General features: G+C 43.4%; 1 protein-coding gene across 1 annotated transcript; it reads right to left on the reverse strand.

Annotated features, from left to right (window-relative positions):
* Positions 1 to 1,893: 1,893 nt before the first annotated feature.
* Positions 1,894 to 12,399, reverse strand: LOC104916799 (cytokine receptor common subunit beta-like). Its single transcript, XM_085227013.1, has 13 exons — positions 12,231 to 12,399; positions 11,530 to 11,659; positions 9,549 to 9,733; positions 9,100 to 9,245; positions 8,461 to 8,623; positions 7,833 to 7,962; positions 7,566 to 7,726; positions 6,967 to 7,112; positions 6,692 to 6,863; positions 5,651 to 5,741; positions 5,299 to 5,368; positions 4,453 to 4,556; positions 1,894 to 4,171 (listed from the first exon to the last, which is right to left on the reverse strand). The coding sequence occupies exons 1-13, from the start codon at positions 12,397 to 12,399 to the stop codon at positions 2,974 to 2,976; spliced, it is 2,865 nt and encodes a 954-aa protein (XP_085083139.1). The 3' UTR covers positions 1,894 to 2,973.
* Between the last annotated feature and the right edge of the window lie 639 nt (positions 12,400 to 13,038).

The raw sequence follows: 13,038 nt of genomic DNA on the forward strand, positions 1-13,038 counted from the left end.
ACCATCCGCACAGCCAATCATTTACCTGATCTGTTCTCCTCTTTCCAGTTCTCAGCACCAATTGGGAAGATAGAAGAGAATACTATTTGCACTCCCAAACCCTTCCATGTTTTTCCAAGGGATGCAAAGCCTCTCTTAATGTTCTACAGTATCCTTGTCACAGCCTCCTGACACTCAACTTGAATGAGAACGAGCGGATAGCAGAAATGAGGTCTATCCCCCTTCACTCTGCATGTTGTGGTGACCTTTTTCCAGTGAGAAGCAGACTTATTTTTCCCTTGCAGGAACTTAGGACAGGGCTGGGGGCACCTGTACCCAGGACACCTCCCTCAGGCTCTTGAGGGACGTCCAGATTCCCCACAGCCAAAGTTGTGGACAGCTCTGTCAATCCTGGGGAGGTCCATCTGGGTGCACACATAGGCCCAAAAAGGTCGTGGCACATGGGTCTGCACCGCTACCTCAGCCCTGCTGTTGCAGATCGTGGTCACCGTGTTTGTTGCGACGCAGTGCTGCACCTCGGTGTGCCCAGAAGAGCAGAGAGCAGTGTGGCCTATGCTAACAACAAGGAAGGCTTTGGGTCAGGTTCCAGGAAAAGATATCGGGGGTAAGGATGTAATTATTTGCTGTGCACTTTTCTGTGCTTACTACACTCTCGCTTTAAGTATCCACTGTAAGCTATGGTCAGAGGCAGAATATCAGGCAGGATGTAATGACTGTTTAGCCCCATTCTGTTCATCTGTGTTCCTATATCACCAACTTTCCTCCACATAGAGGGGAAGAAAACAATGTCTTTAGATGCTGAAACAGCATCAAAGGGAGTAAAAGGAATCAGAGATTAATCATTGGACATGTATGGGAAAAAGACCGTGTACAAATGTGTTTGACATTGTGTGAACTACAGCAATTGTCAGGGTGGGTTGGGCTTGTTTTGCATTACACTGTAGAGATACAGTTTCCTCAGAAATTATCCAGCTGCTGTTCTTTGAGACCTCGCTGGGCTTTCCATTGCTGTTTCCTTTTTTATTAAACTATTCACCCTCAATTTCCTTCTTTATGTAAAAGACAACCCCCAGACTTGCAGAAATACAACAACTGATTCGTTCCACATGGATTGGCATTGGAACTATTGAGGTCACAATGTACTTTGCAACTTAATCTCATGCAAAGTCAGGTAATAATACATTTCTGGTTGAGATTTATTCTTGCAAAGCAATAATAAAGTTATTATCTGAGAGTAAGAAAGAGAAAATTTCTGTCAAAGCACAGGCAGAATCTTTGAAGTTTGAGTCAGAGTTGTAAAAGTGGTCTACGCTATTAATTGAGATGCTTACTTCAGGAAGGAATGTAAGACAAAAACAAAGTCTATGGATGCTTTGATTCCAAGATGATGCATATCGGAGATCTGAATCCAGATACCTGATTTGCATATGAATTTGAACATCTCCTTTTTGTACCAGCCTGATAGAGCACAACCATACAGCCTAGAAGAAATTAGCTTTCTTACGCATAAAAGGCCAAAGGGACTAAAAAAACTGAAAATCATTTAAGGTGTTCCTCAATATTCTCTATTAGTGGCTGCAACTGTATGCCTATTCTCATTAAGAATGTCAAATTGAATTTGGCCTCCTTTCAGATTTAAATTAGTAAGCAATTAAACTGCGGAAAAATAGTGCATTTCTCTTCAATTTCTGAATCAGCATTGTCCCATTAAACCAGCAGGAGGAATCAGCAGGCACAAACACAGAACTCCTTCTCATTAGGTCTGTCAAATAATATGGCAAGGTCAACTTACAGGTGACAATTCTGAGCTTACAGAATCTTTTAATGTCTATTGAAAAGAACTAATAGTAATGTTGTTTTAAGTACAACATTCTTAACATATGAAAGAAGAGATTTGTAAGAAGAAATAATATATTTTATTAGATAAAATTATATGTATATATTTGGAATGGCAAGCCCCTCTTCAGATCTAAAACTAAAGCCTTTCACTGATCACAGAGTGGCAGTTCTGTGCACCTATCTTGCAATACTTTATTTACAGAAGCAGAATAAGTAAAAAAGTGATTCCTTTTTCAATACAGCTTATGAAGAACAAAAAAAGAAAAGAACACATCACATGGTTAAGATGAATTATGTCGTGCTTAAACAGCCAATGAACTTAAAAGAAAATCACACAATGAGAAATAGAAAAGCCCCACCAAACACAGACTTCTGCACCTTCACAGCTTTTCTCTCGTCATTCTCTGTTATTGCCCCTTTCCCTTTCTCTCGCTGTACTGAATAAGTCCTTGGGTTTGCCTCTAGTAATATATCTTCCCTATAGTTCTCTAGAGCCTATTTCATGTATCTCAGTAATGTTTTCTTCTTATCCTTAGAACACATCGTGATACAATGCATCTTAAATTAAGAAAGTTTTCCTGGACTTTGGCCATTTTTTCTCATTTTCAATTTATGCTTCTATAACTGTCTGGTGATTTTTCATCTGAGATGATACCTAACCTATGCTAGTAGAGAAAAGGTAGAAATAATTAAAGGTCCTTGATGAGTCTTTGATCTATTTCACACACACACAAAAGATAATAAAATTACTTGAAACAATCTTATATAACAAAGGTCTCCAAACGACTTTCAACCTGATATCATTTCACAAATTCAAGTCAGCATTTCTTCCAACAGGTTTTGCTCCAGGCAGTCTGGAGCTATGGTAAAATGATTGCAACCAGTGCAGGACCATAAGAAGGCTAAAGTGTACTTTGTAAATTATACAAGAATCTAAGAAAACAAGAGCTATCTCACAGTGATGATATTTGGATGGTCTTTCGTGACAAAATTGCAAAGGAAATTGAGGATGAGATCAAGCTATTGATTGGCATGGCTTTCAACATGTTTATTTGCTGAGTTCATTTATTATATCAGATAGCTGCCACCTCTTTCAGCTACTCTTAGCCTTGCTTTTCATTGATATTTGCTACTTTAGCAGATTTCTGTGATCCTCAAAGATTGCTGCCAGGAGAAGTAATCATCTGATTTCAGGCTTTTGAAAAGCTGAATGGCCTGCATTTTTGATACATCTCCTTCCTTGCAAGTGATGGATTCGTCATCTGGTACAGGTTTCCCAGGTACTGTCCTGCCTTCAGAAGGTTTCTTGATTTGGGAGTATTCCTGGCTCATACACATCTTCTCACCAGATTTCAGGCTGTGGAAGCAATAGTCACCAACTTGGCAAAGGAAAACCGGCTCAGTGCTGTCAGGATTTAACACCACCAGATTACCCTCGGACAATGGCTGCTCTTTAGGAAGAATGCTTCCCTTCTGCTGAAAGGGCAAAGAAATCTTTGAGAATTCTGAAGGTCCATGGTGACCTGAACGGACATCAAGGTAGTCTCCAAATGCATCCAGGTGCATTTCAGGAGAGGCTGATGTTTGGCCTGAAGGCGGGAGCATGACAACAAATTTCCCAGGAGAAACCTCATGGCAAGAGCAGTCACTGGAGGGCTGGGTCTCCTGTGCATCACAGCGTTTCCCCCCAGCAGTGGCAAGTGGCAGGTGTGTGGTGCTGCTGGCTGATGGCAGTAACAGGCTGTCTGTGGTGATGTACTCCAAGGGCCACTGCTGAAGGAATGCCGGACAGCTAGGAGCCTCTGGAGATTTCTGCTCTTCTGTTCTCACATCTGTGCTTTTCCCACAGCTGGTGGGAAGTGGTGAAACTTCCTTCTTGTTGAGGTACTGCATCGCTTCCTTCTGCTCTGGGAGCAGGAAGGGCTGCAAAGGACCTGCTCCTGGCTGCTCTTGCCTCCGTGCAGCCTGGGGACTGGCTTTGTCTGGAAGGGTCACATACTGCAGGGACACTGCTTTCTCCTCTTTTCCCATTGGATTCAAGCTCACGTCCAGGGTCTGATGCACCTCAGGCTGAGAAGCCATCACTGGGCTGTACAAGTATGGGCCATTGAAAGCAAAGCAAGTGATTGCTGTCTCAGAAGTTATATTTGCATCAGCACAGTTTGTCCTTGAAACAGAATATGAATAGCCAGGAATCTGACTTGGGCAGACAACTGGGGCATGCTCTGGCATATTTAAAGCATGGTATGGGTTCTGTAGGTCCAATGCAGGAGAAGAAACCTCTGTCCTTTCAGTCTGCGCTTCAGGGGACTCTGCCAAAATCTTCGTCTGCCTGAAGGAGGGACAGTTAAAAATTGCTCATGAGAAATGTATTTGTGGTAAACACAAGGCAGAAACACAAGCTTAGTAGAAAACTGGAGTAGCTATGCATATGGATAGAATGATCTGTATAGGAGAGCAAGTTACACCAAATAGCACAGAATTGTATCCCAAGCTCAGAAGTTACTGCCATGGGCTTTTAGGTGACAGAACTTTTGAGTATGGCTTCCCATGAATTAGGGAGCTCTATAAGCATGTCATTCACTGTGTGACTGCAATGTTCTCTTCATTCACCTGTCCACAACTTGAAGGAAGCTAGGCTGATCCACATTCTCCACAAGGCTGCATTTGTTGAAGTCCAGCTGACTGCTTGCATGCCTGTTTCCTAGAGGAACTTTCTACGAAAAAAAATTAGAAAGTAGACGTGAGGAAAGATAAGTGTCATATCAGAAGCAGAATCATGGAGAAGGAAAATAGGTATCAGAGGTGAAAGCATCTGGCAATGCACTCCAGTAAAGTTCGATCCAACTTCAGTAAGATGACTGGTAGGTGCTTTCACTTCTCCAGAAGAATCTTGATTCAAAGCCAAATTGCCTTTCTACTGACCTTACATAACACTATATAGTTCAGATGGTTGGAGCTGTTCTCTGAAAGATCTTATAAATGCTGCAGGATCTCATTACAATAAACAGAGCTATGGCTTCATGCAAATTCAAAACGATGAAATTATAGTTCTTACAGATAGAGAAACAGGTAAAGGATTAAAAACAAGGCTCTAAGCTGTTTCTTTGAATGTGGGGGGAAGGAAAAATCAGATTTTAATGAAAGATCATGTAGAAAACTTATCATAAGGCTTTAGTAGAAACAGAAACATTTTATCTTCTGGCACAGGAGATAAAATACTGAAATTTTCCTAGCTTGATTTTCCGTCACTGTCATGCTGACAAGCGCAACACAAATAAGTCTGCAGGTATACATGCACAATCTCACTTCTGTTGCATACGGACTGAGCAACAAGAAACAGACTAATTAAAGTGTACATTCCTTGCAGATTAGGTGACAAAGAGGAGCTCTTGGAATTATTGGGGTTCACGAAGATGAAAGAAATAATGAACCTTCAAAGATACAGATGCCTCTTACCTTCAAGTAGCTCTGGATCAGCAGACTCTTGCTGGGGTTTGGAATCTTTTCCTCCCACAGCTTCTTCTGCCTGCAGCAACACAGAGTTTTCAAGGTTCGTGTCTCAGTGTGGCAAGAAGAAGAGACTACACCTCATGCACCATGCTGCTCTGCTTGGCCTCACTGTGGCCGGGGAAGCCAGCAACAAACTTGCACCGTTGTCCAGCCATGCACACGGCTGACACTGCACACCAAGGCTTCTCTTCACGTAATCACTCTCATAGCAGACAAGCAGTGCCTCACCCTTTATTCCACTTCCTCGGCCAACGCGGCCAACACACAGCTAAATCGCCTCCTCACAGCACAAACTTACCTGAGTAAATACTTAAAGCTGCAATAAGCAACAACGAGCAAAGTGATGATGAGAACTGGGAGCATCAATGGGAGAACCACTGGTGAAAGAACTGAAAGAGAGAAAAAAGGAATGGGGAGTCAACATCTGAGGCCCCACTTCCCGTAATAGGTTTTGCATTCAGGTCATTCTTCATGAAAGCATATCTGGGAAGTAGAAGAGAACAAATGTGTCCTGAATACCTTATTGATGACCAAAGGAAGTCATCTTTTCCCTCACTGATTCTTTTTCTAGTCTTCACTGACTTCACTGGGAAAATGATTTATCCTAATAAAAGCCAGGTAAGGTAGTGGAATTCACCGTGAACATCAGACGTTCGCAGAGGTCTTAGGCTGCCTGACTTTGTACAGTCCTGGAGAGATGGCAATCTCAGAGATTCTCCTGAGCTGCCTCTGCTAATGGATGTAGATGAACATGGAGGTGAACATCTTGCCACTTCAAGCTTCCCAGGGACAAATTCTAGAATGTCACATATCATTGGGCACGTGAGCATAGTAATCCCAGGCATTCTGCTTCTAACTCCAGAAACTGCATAAACATGATATTGTCTGCATCACCAGTACACTCCAATTGCCTATAATTCAATGCCATGGCCTCTCTGTAAAATGAAAAGGCTGATTTTTATCCTGTCTTCCTGCATTCTCAAGCGCTTCAGTTCCTTAAAGCAGAATAAATTATTGATATCAGGAAACAGCAGTGGTCTTTGGCTAGGATCTTCTCTTGATTGTCCACGTAGAAACCTTTACAGCTAGCTGTATCAGACTGGGGAAGGGAATCAGGAAAGATGCTTACAAGCTCCATCTGCTCATTGCCTATGTTGGCATTCCTGCTGCACTGAAAGGGAGCACACAGAACAGTGACCACTTTAAGCAGCCCCACCACAGTTACATGGCAGGATCTACCTGCAACATTCATTCATCACAAGAATGCATGTGTTTCTCTACAGGCATTTCATCCACAAACTGTACACAAAACCTGACAAAAACTGCGGGTGAGAAATACCATTCTCAGTTTCCCAGATGAACTCCTCACTCCATTCACTCCAGTATCCCTGATAATCCTGATTATTCACCATTGCACGCATTCTTCCCCTGTATTTTGTAGACGCTGACAACATCTGATCAGTGAAGATGAAGGGAGGTTCATCATTGGTAATGTTTATTGTCTTCACGGTCTAGGGAGAGGAAAGAAGTACAAATGGAAGAGGTGAGAGGAACTGACGTCCCCAGACACAAAGCATAGAGAAACCCTGGACTCCTGCACTTCCTATCACTCACCTTTTCATATTGGTTGTGCTTCCAGAACTGGACTTGGTACTGCTGTTTTATGAAACCATACCGTAAAGTGTGTTTTTTCCACCTCAGTTCATACTCTTGGTTTTTCGTCAGTTCCACTGACACATTTGCCGGTGGCAGCACCTTGACTAGAACACAGAGAATATCCCAGAGTACATATCAACAAACACACCCAGCACACCCATTCACCATCTTCTGCAATCATCCACCACATTTCCTAAGATTTGCAGTTACAAAGTGATCTCCTCTACCTTTGCGGAACTCTCCCTAGCTCCAGTCTGTGAAAACATCTCCAGTACCTCCAGATGCGTACAGGCAGAGACAATCCACCTGGTGCACCTCACACTGCAAATCAGCCCTACCTCATGCTGTGCTCCAGGGCTTACTTCACAAACCCCCAGGTGAGCTCCACTGGGTCTGACCCACAACATCATTCCATGTGCTTCCCTTACCAAGTCAGATCTCTTCCTCCTCCCAAACAACTTTCCTCACTCCCACTGACTGCCCTCATCACGTCTTGCCCACACAGGGACCCTCCCAGAAATGTCCCAGGAGAGGCAAGACTTCACACAGCAACTCACTGTTCTTGTAGGCTTCTATCAGTTTCTCCTCCATCTTGGTCCGCACAGATACTTGGTACTGGCTCTGGCTGCTGATATTGCTAACAGGGATTCCACAGCTCTGCACCACATATGGGACATGGGGCAAAGCCTTCTCATACACTGGGGAGCACTCCTCTTCCCTGAGAGGAGAAAAGAAGGTGGTGCTGAGATCAGCAGGAATGGCACAGAGCAGCAGCCCAACAGGACGGGCAGAGGTAAGTGTGCTGCCACTGGCAGATCACGTACGCTGATGCTGGAGTGGCCTTGAAGAACAAGCCAAAGATGACAGAGCTGGCAATCACTTTCTTCACTTCCCAGCTGCACTTCAGATACGCACCGTTGAAGAGGCAACGAAGGTTCCTGGGATGAATGCCACCTACAGAGAAGATCAGAGCACGCTAAGAGGCAGGAGAAGTCCAGTGAAAGCCTTTGTCTTGCATGGGCAGGTACCATACAATGGGGTGGAAACACAAAGCACACTGAAAGGGGCAAGATAGGCACTTGCTCTTGCTCACATTTCAAACTTCTCCATGCCCTTCTAGGACATAGCTATCCTTCCAAGTGGAAGCAAGACCAACACCACAGTGGAAGACAATAAGTGGACTTCTTCATGAGCCACATCCCACGTCACAATCACGACCCCGTGGAGGGCTCCAGACCTCCTGCAGGGGGCACAGCCCCCAGCCATTTCTTACTGCTTGGAGTATCCCAGTGAAACTAGTGTTGAGGATCCCTGAGAGAAAGCCATGACTAGAAGGGGCTTCACCAGCAACTTTTGCCTTTGGAAGGGAGCTACAAGGATCACTGCCTTGCCCTGGCTTCTCAGCCAGACCTCCCACCCTTGCACAGCCCTGCTCCATCCATCCCCCTTTACCTTCGGCGGTCTCCCAGGACACATCTGTGCTCCACTCACTGTATTGCCCAGAGAAACCTCTGTCCTGCTCCGGTCTGGCTCGCACACGGGCAATGTATCTGCTCCCTGGGATGAGGTGGCTGAGATGGCAATGAGTGGTGGTGGAGAGCAGGCGTGAAGCAGCCTTCCGTCATCAGGGGAAAGGAGGGAGAACAGGAGTCAGTGGTGAGGGGTGGAATGAAGACAGAGAAGGAGTACAGATGCATCTCCAAGCTGTCTTGTACACATGAAACATTTTCAAAGGTGTCTTGCCTTTCTCCCACGTGAGCCCACAGGCTGCTCCTCAAACGTGCTTTAAATTAATGATGGAGGGGTGCAGGGTTAAATAAATTCCAACTCAAAACCCAATTGCACTGCTTTTTTGCAGTGAAGAATTGATTTTTGCATTCAAGTCAGGACAAGTGGTATTTCACCAGGAAAGTCACTTGCAGACAGAAACAAAGCCTCTTTCACCTGGCCTAAATCAGCATTTATTGCAACCCTTCATAGTGCCTGAGAACCGAAAGGCTGCCCATTTGGATGGCATTTACCATAAGCCCTCAACCAGGCAAAAGGCTGCTGCAGCCCGGGCCAGGTCAGCTCAGCTCTTCCTGCTCTTACCTCCCAGGACTCCCAGTCCCGCTTGTAAGCAACTTCATACTCCAGTGCATTGCCCAGCCCTTGGCTTCCATCAGGTGCTGTCCAGGTGAGCAAGAAGGCTCCTGAACTTTCTCTGACTGAGAGGTTCTGAGGTGGAAGGGGCTGAACTGGAAGGTGAAGGTACAACATGAGATGCGATATTGAGGACAGGGAAATGGAGAGGCAAACAAAACAGTTGGTTAAGCTTCCTCATTTCCACAATATCTTATCAGATCCTACAGTAGGAAGATGCTTGTTGAGTGCCCCTCCAATCTCCACCTGTTCCCACGCTCGCCCTTTCCTATCTCAAGGTTGAACTGTTTGTCAGTTTTTGCAATATCATTGCAATTCATCTCCTAACTGAACATCAAAAATGTTCTCAAAGATCCCCCAAAAGCATTTGAAAATTTGCCTTGGAATTTATTCCTTACCATTTTGGAAAAGATGAACTTTTAGCTCTGCTTCAAGATTCTGCTTGGGTTTGAAGCTGTAATAGTCATCCACCCCGATTCCAAAATATTGTAGTGTTTTCCAACAAATCCAATGGCTGTAGGGATCTGAAGCCTCACGTAAGTCCTCTTCCGGCTTCTTTTGGCAACGCATCTCCTCACTGTCACTGTGTGAATAGAAAAAGTAATCTACAAAGGCCTGATCTGGTCCTATGTAGTTCAGGCAAAACTAAATGTCAGAAAATAATTCCATCCCATAATGATTATCTAATTGATGTGGAAAGTTATATCCTCATTATCACTTATATTCCCATATTGCATCTATTACTATTACTAACATTTTTGTCAGCATGAATCTTTTACCAAATGCGTTTTCATTTCAAAGTATGCAACATAATATTCGGTTTTCATGTCAGTCTAGTTTTGTTAGTTTTCAGTCTAAGCCTTGATAATCTCACGATTCTATGTGAGAAGTAGTTTGATGAAAAATAACATCAGAGAAATGCATTGTTTACTTTGAGTGAAAGGGAAGGAAGTTTCTGATGATCCTTAGCTTCTTGAAGGAATTCCCTTGGCAGTCGCAGAGAGACACTTAAGCGTTTTTTAATTCAGCCAAAATGTACTTCTATAACCTTAGCAATTCTGTTCTGTCAAGAGACCTTATGTATTCATTAACTTCCTCCAGAATGCTCGGCATCACTTTAGATGGCCTTTCTCCAGGCCAAAAGGCATCATCAAGATTAAAAACAATATATTATGGTAGTCAGAAGTGGACGAGCTTTGTGTGCTTGCAGAGGTCTGAGCTGCTGAAGAGATGCAGTTCTCCTTTTCGTACCCTCTGGACTTCTGCATGGGCCTCTGACTTACTGCCCGTTGTTCCCATGCTGATAAAGCCGTGGCTACCTGAGCTCAGCTACTGTCCTTCAGGACAGGATGAGGTGTCCGAGCCAACCGTATGTCAGCAGGCATTATTCAGCAGTGCTGATAACTGTCAAAGTTGGGTACTAGTAAGGAAACCAGGGATATTTCTGAAGGAAGGATGGGACTGACCGGTCACGATTCCTGTATCAGCCACTGAAAACACTCCATCCTAAAACAATGTTCCAGAGCAGACTCCCAACATCAGAGTAATTTTCTTTCATCTTTTCTTTCCTTCCCTTTTTTTTTTTTTTTTCCAGAATAATTGGCCTCAAGGTCCATTTTCAAAGACCTTCAGCACATTTCACCTGCTTTTAGGTGTATCGATTCTCTCTTACCTGCGATAAAATCGAGTGTTCCCTCTCCTCCCTTTCCTTTCTGTATCCCAAGATGTTAATACATTTTCTTCTCAGCTTTCCGTCTTTATCTTCCTCTCTTCCTTGACTGTTCCTCCCTATTTGGCCTTTCTTATCCTCACAACTGATCAAGTCTGCTGATGCTGTTCCCTTTTCATAAGGAAACAGATGCAGCACAGAGATACTCTCATAAACAGACCGGTATCTCTGGGAGGAAGATTGGTAGCACAGATGAACTTACCCATACTCACACTTTCACAAGCGTAGCCTATTCAGGGTCTTCAGAAGTGATCAAAACCATACTCTCAGTAATGATCCCGAACAGACAAAATAACTGGGGAAAAGTCCCCCCCTGGTAGGTTTATGATTCACCCTGGAGCCCACTCTTCTTCTCAATCTATCTTCTCTACCTCGTGGACAGCCATCTGCATGCCCCTTCATATTTCCTATCCTGGACTCTGCTACAAACTTATGAGAAAATAATTGAAAATATGATAAAATTAAGTTCACTGGCACATGATTCAAAGTCCTCCCCTTTTTAGGAGAGGCATCAGAAGCAAGTGCGACTTTGACTGTAACCCTGTAACAGCTGTTACTTTCTGAAAACCTGACTGCCAGCCCAGAGACTGCAAGTTGTGACCAAATGCTCTTTGGATGTTTTTCCTGCACAGTCCTTTTCAGATACTTACTTTTTAATAACGTTCCATTGGTACAGAGTCAAACCAAGGAGGGCACGAGCCTCGAAATGTTCCTTCCATGTGCACGTCACGAGTGAGTTGTAGTCATTGTGGCATCTCAAGCTCTTCATCGGAACGCTTTCTGAAATGGCATACCAGCCAAAATAAAGATACACTGCTTACAAATGAAATAGTGAGAGCTAGCAGGAAGGACAACGATTCTGCCATCAGAATGGGAAAGACACCAATAACAACACTCTTCTGATGGCACCAAATAATGACCCTTGGGAAAATATATTTGAAGTTGTGTTCGTTCCACACATCTCCACAATATAAGAGTCAAGCCAACATACAACATCAGTGAAGTGAGATCTTTGAGCCTGCAAGACGTGTTTCTGGCCAACGTATCACTTCCAAGCAGAGACAGTTTTCTGGGCATAGCGAATATCACTGTGTCAGTAGGGATGCGGTGATTATTTCATCCTTTTGAGTTGTCCTGTGGGACTTCTTTGCAACCAATTTCCACACTCTCACCTATTTGTCTGCACCTGCACCTGCCACAAACTGTCTGCTTTTGATCTGAATGCTTTTTGTCCTCCAGTGGAGAAGATGGGAGCAAAAGAAAGTAGGAAATGGGGAAGAGTGAGTCAGGTACAAAAAAGAGAAGAAAAAGGCAGGAATCAAATAGATGAAATTATAAATCTGAAACTCACCATTAATGGCTTGGTCGCTGAAGACAGATGTCAGATTTAGCAAAAAGATGCAAAACCCTTTCATCTTCATACTGTCCTTTGAAAATATGTTTTTATTAAAAATAAATGTTTTCATTTGTTTCATTGTCAGCGCTTCCTTTTGTCTTATTCTGGAGCTTCTGGTTTTCATTTCATGTAAAGAGAAGTAAAACTGAATTAGGGAACTTAGAGCATTGCACTGTTACGGAGTGACATTCAGAAAGACCTCCTTCCGTGTATTTACTTTGTAAAAATTCAGACAGAATGTCTACAAAGCCTTTACTGACAGACAAAAATCCAGTTTTCTTATTGTGTGAACCTGCAACATGGGCAAAGAATGAAGAAGTAAAAATGTGTATATCTAAGGAAGCACAGGAATTCTTTCAGCTAAAACTAATAAGAAGAAAAATGCCTATTCTGTGAATAGTGTCAACCTGCAAGTTCTTTCATCCTTAAGTTCTTTATGTTTACGTTCTTTTTAATGAACCCCCATGTTAATTCTTTTTCTTGCTTTCCATAAAGACTTATTCCCACCGCATACTTCCTTAGTTTGTGATTGAATTGCTGTACTCATTTGCTTTCAGGTTTCTCTTCAACATGCAACTGCTCCAGCTACTCCCCAGACAAATTGCAAATTTTAGCAACAATTTCAAATAAATTATTTCTCTTCTTTTGGGGGCTGTCAGGATCTAGAGTACCTTGAGAAGTTCAAAGACCATGGCCCAAATTCTTTGCTACTAGAATACTAGCTCTTCTGGCCATCCCTCATTGCTCTTTCCAAAGTATGATA

This window comes from Meleagris gallopavo, chromosome 1 (assembly GCF_905368555.1).
Source record: "Meleagris gallopavo chromosome 1, MGAL_WU_HG_1.1, whole genome shotgun sequence".
Lineage (NCBI taxonomy): Eukaryota > Metazoa > Chordata > Aves > Galliformes > Phasianidae > Meleagris > Meleagris gallopavo.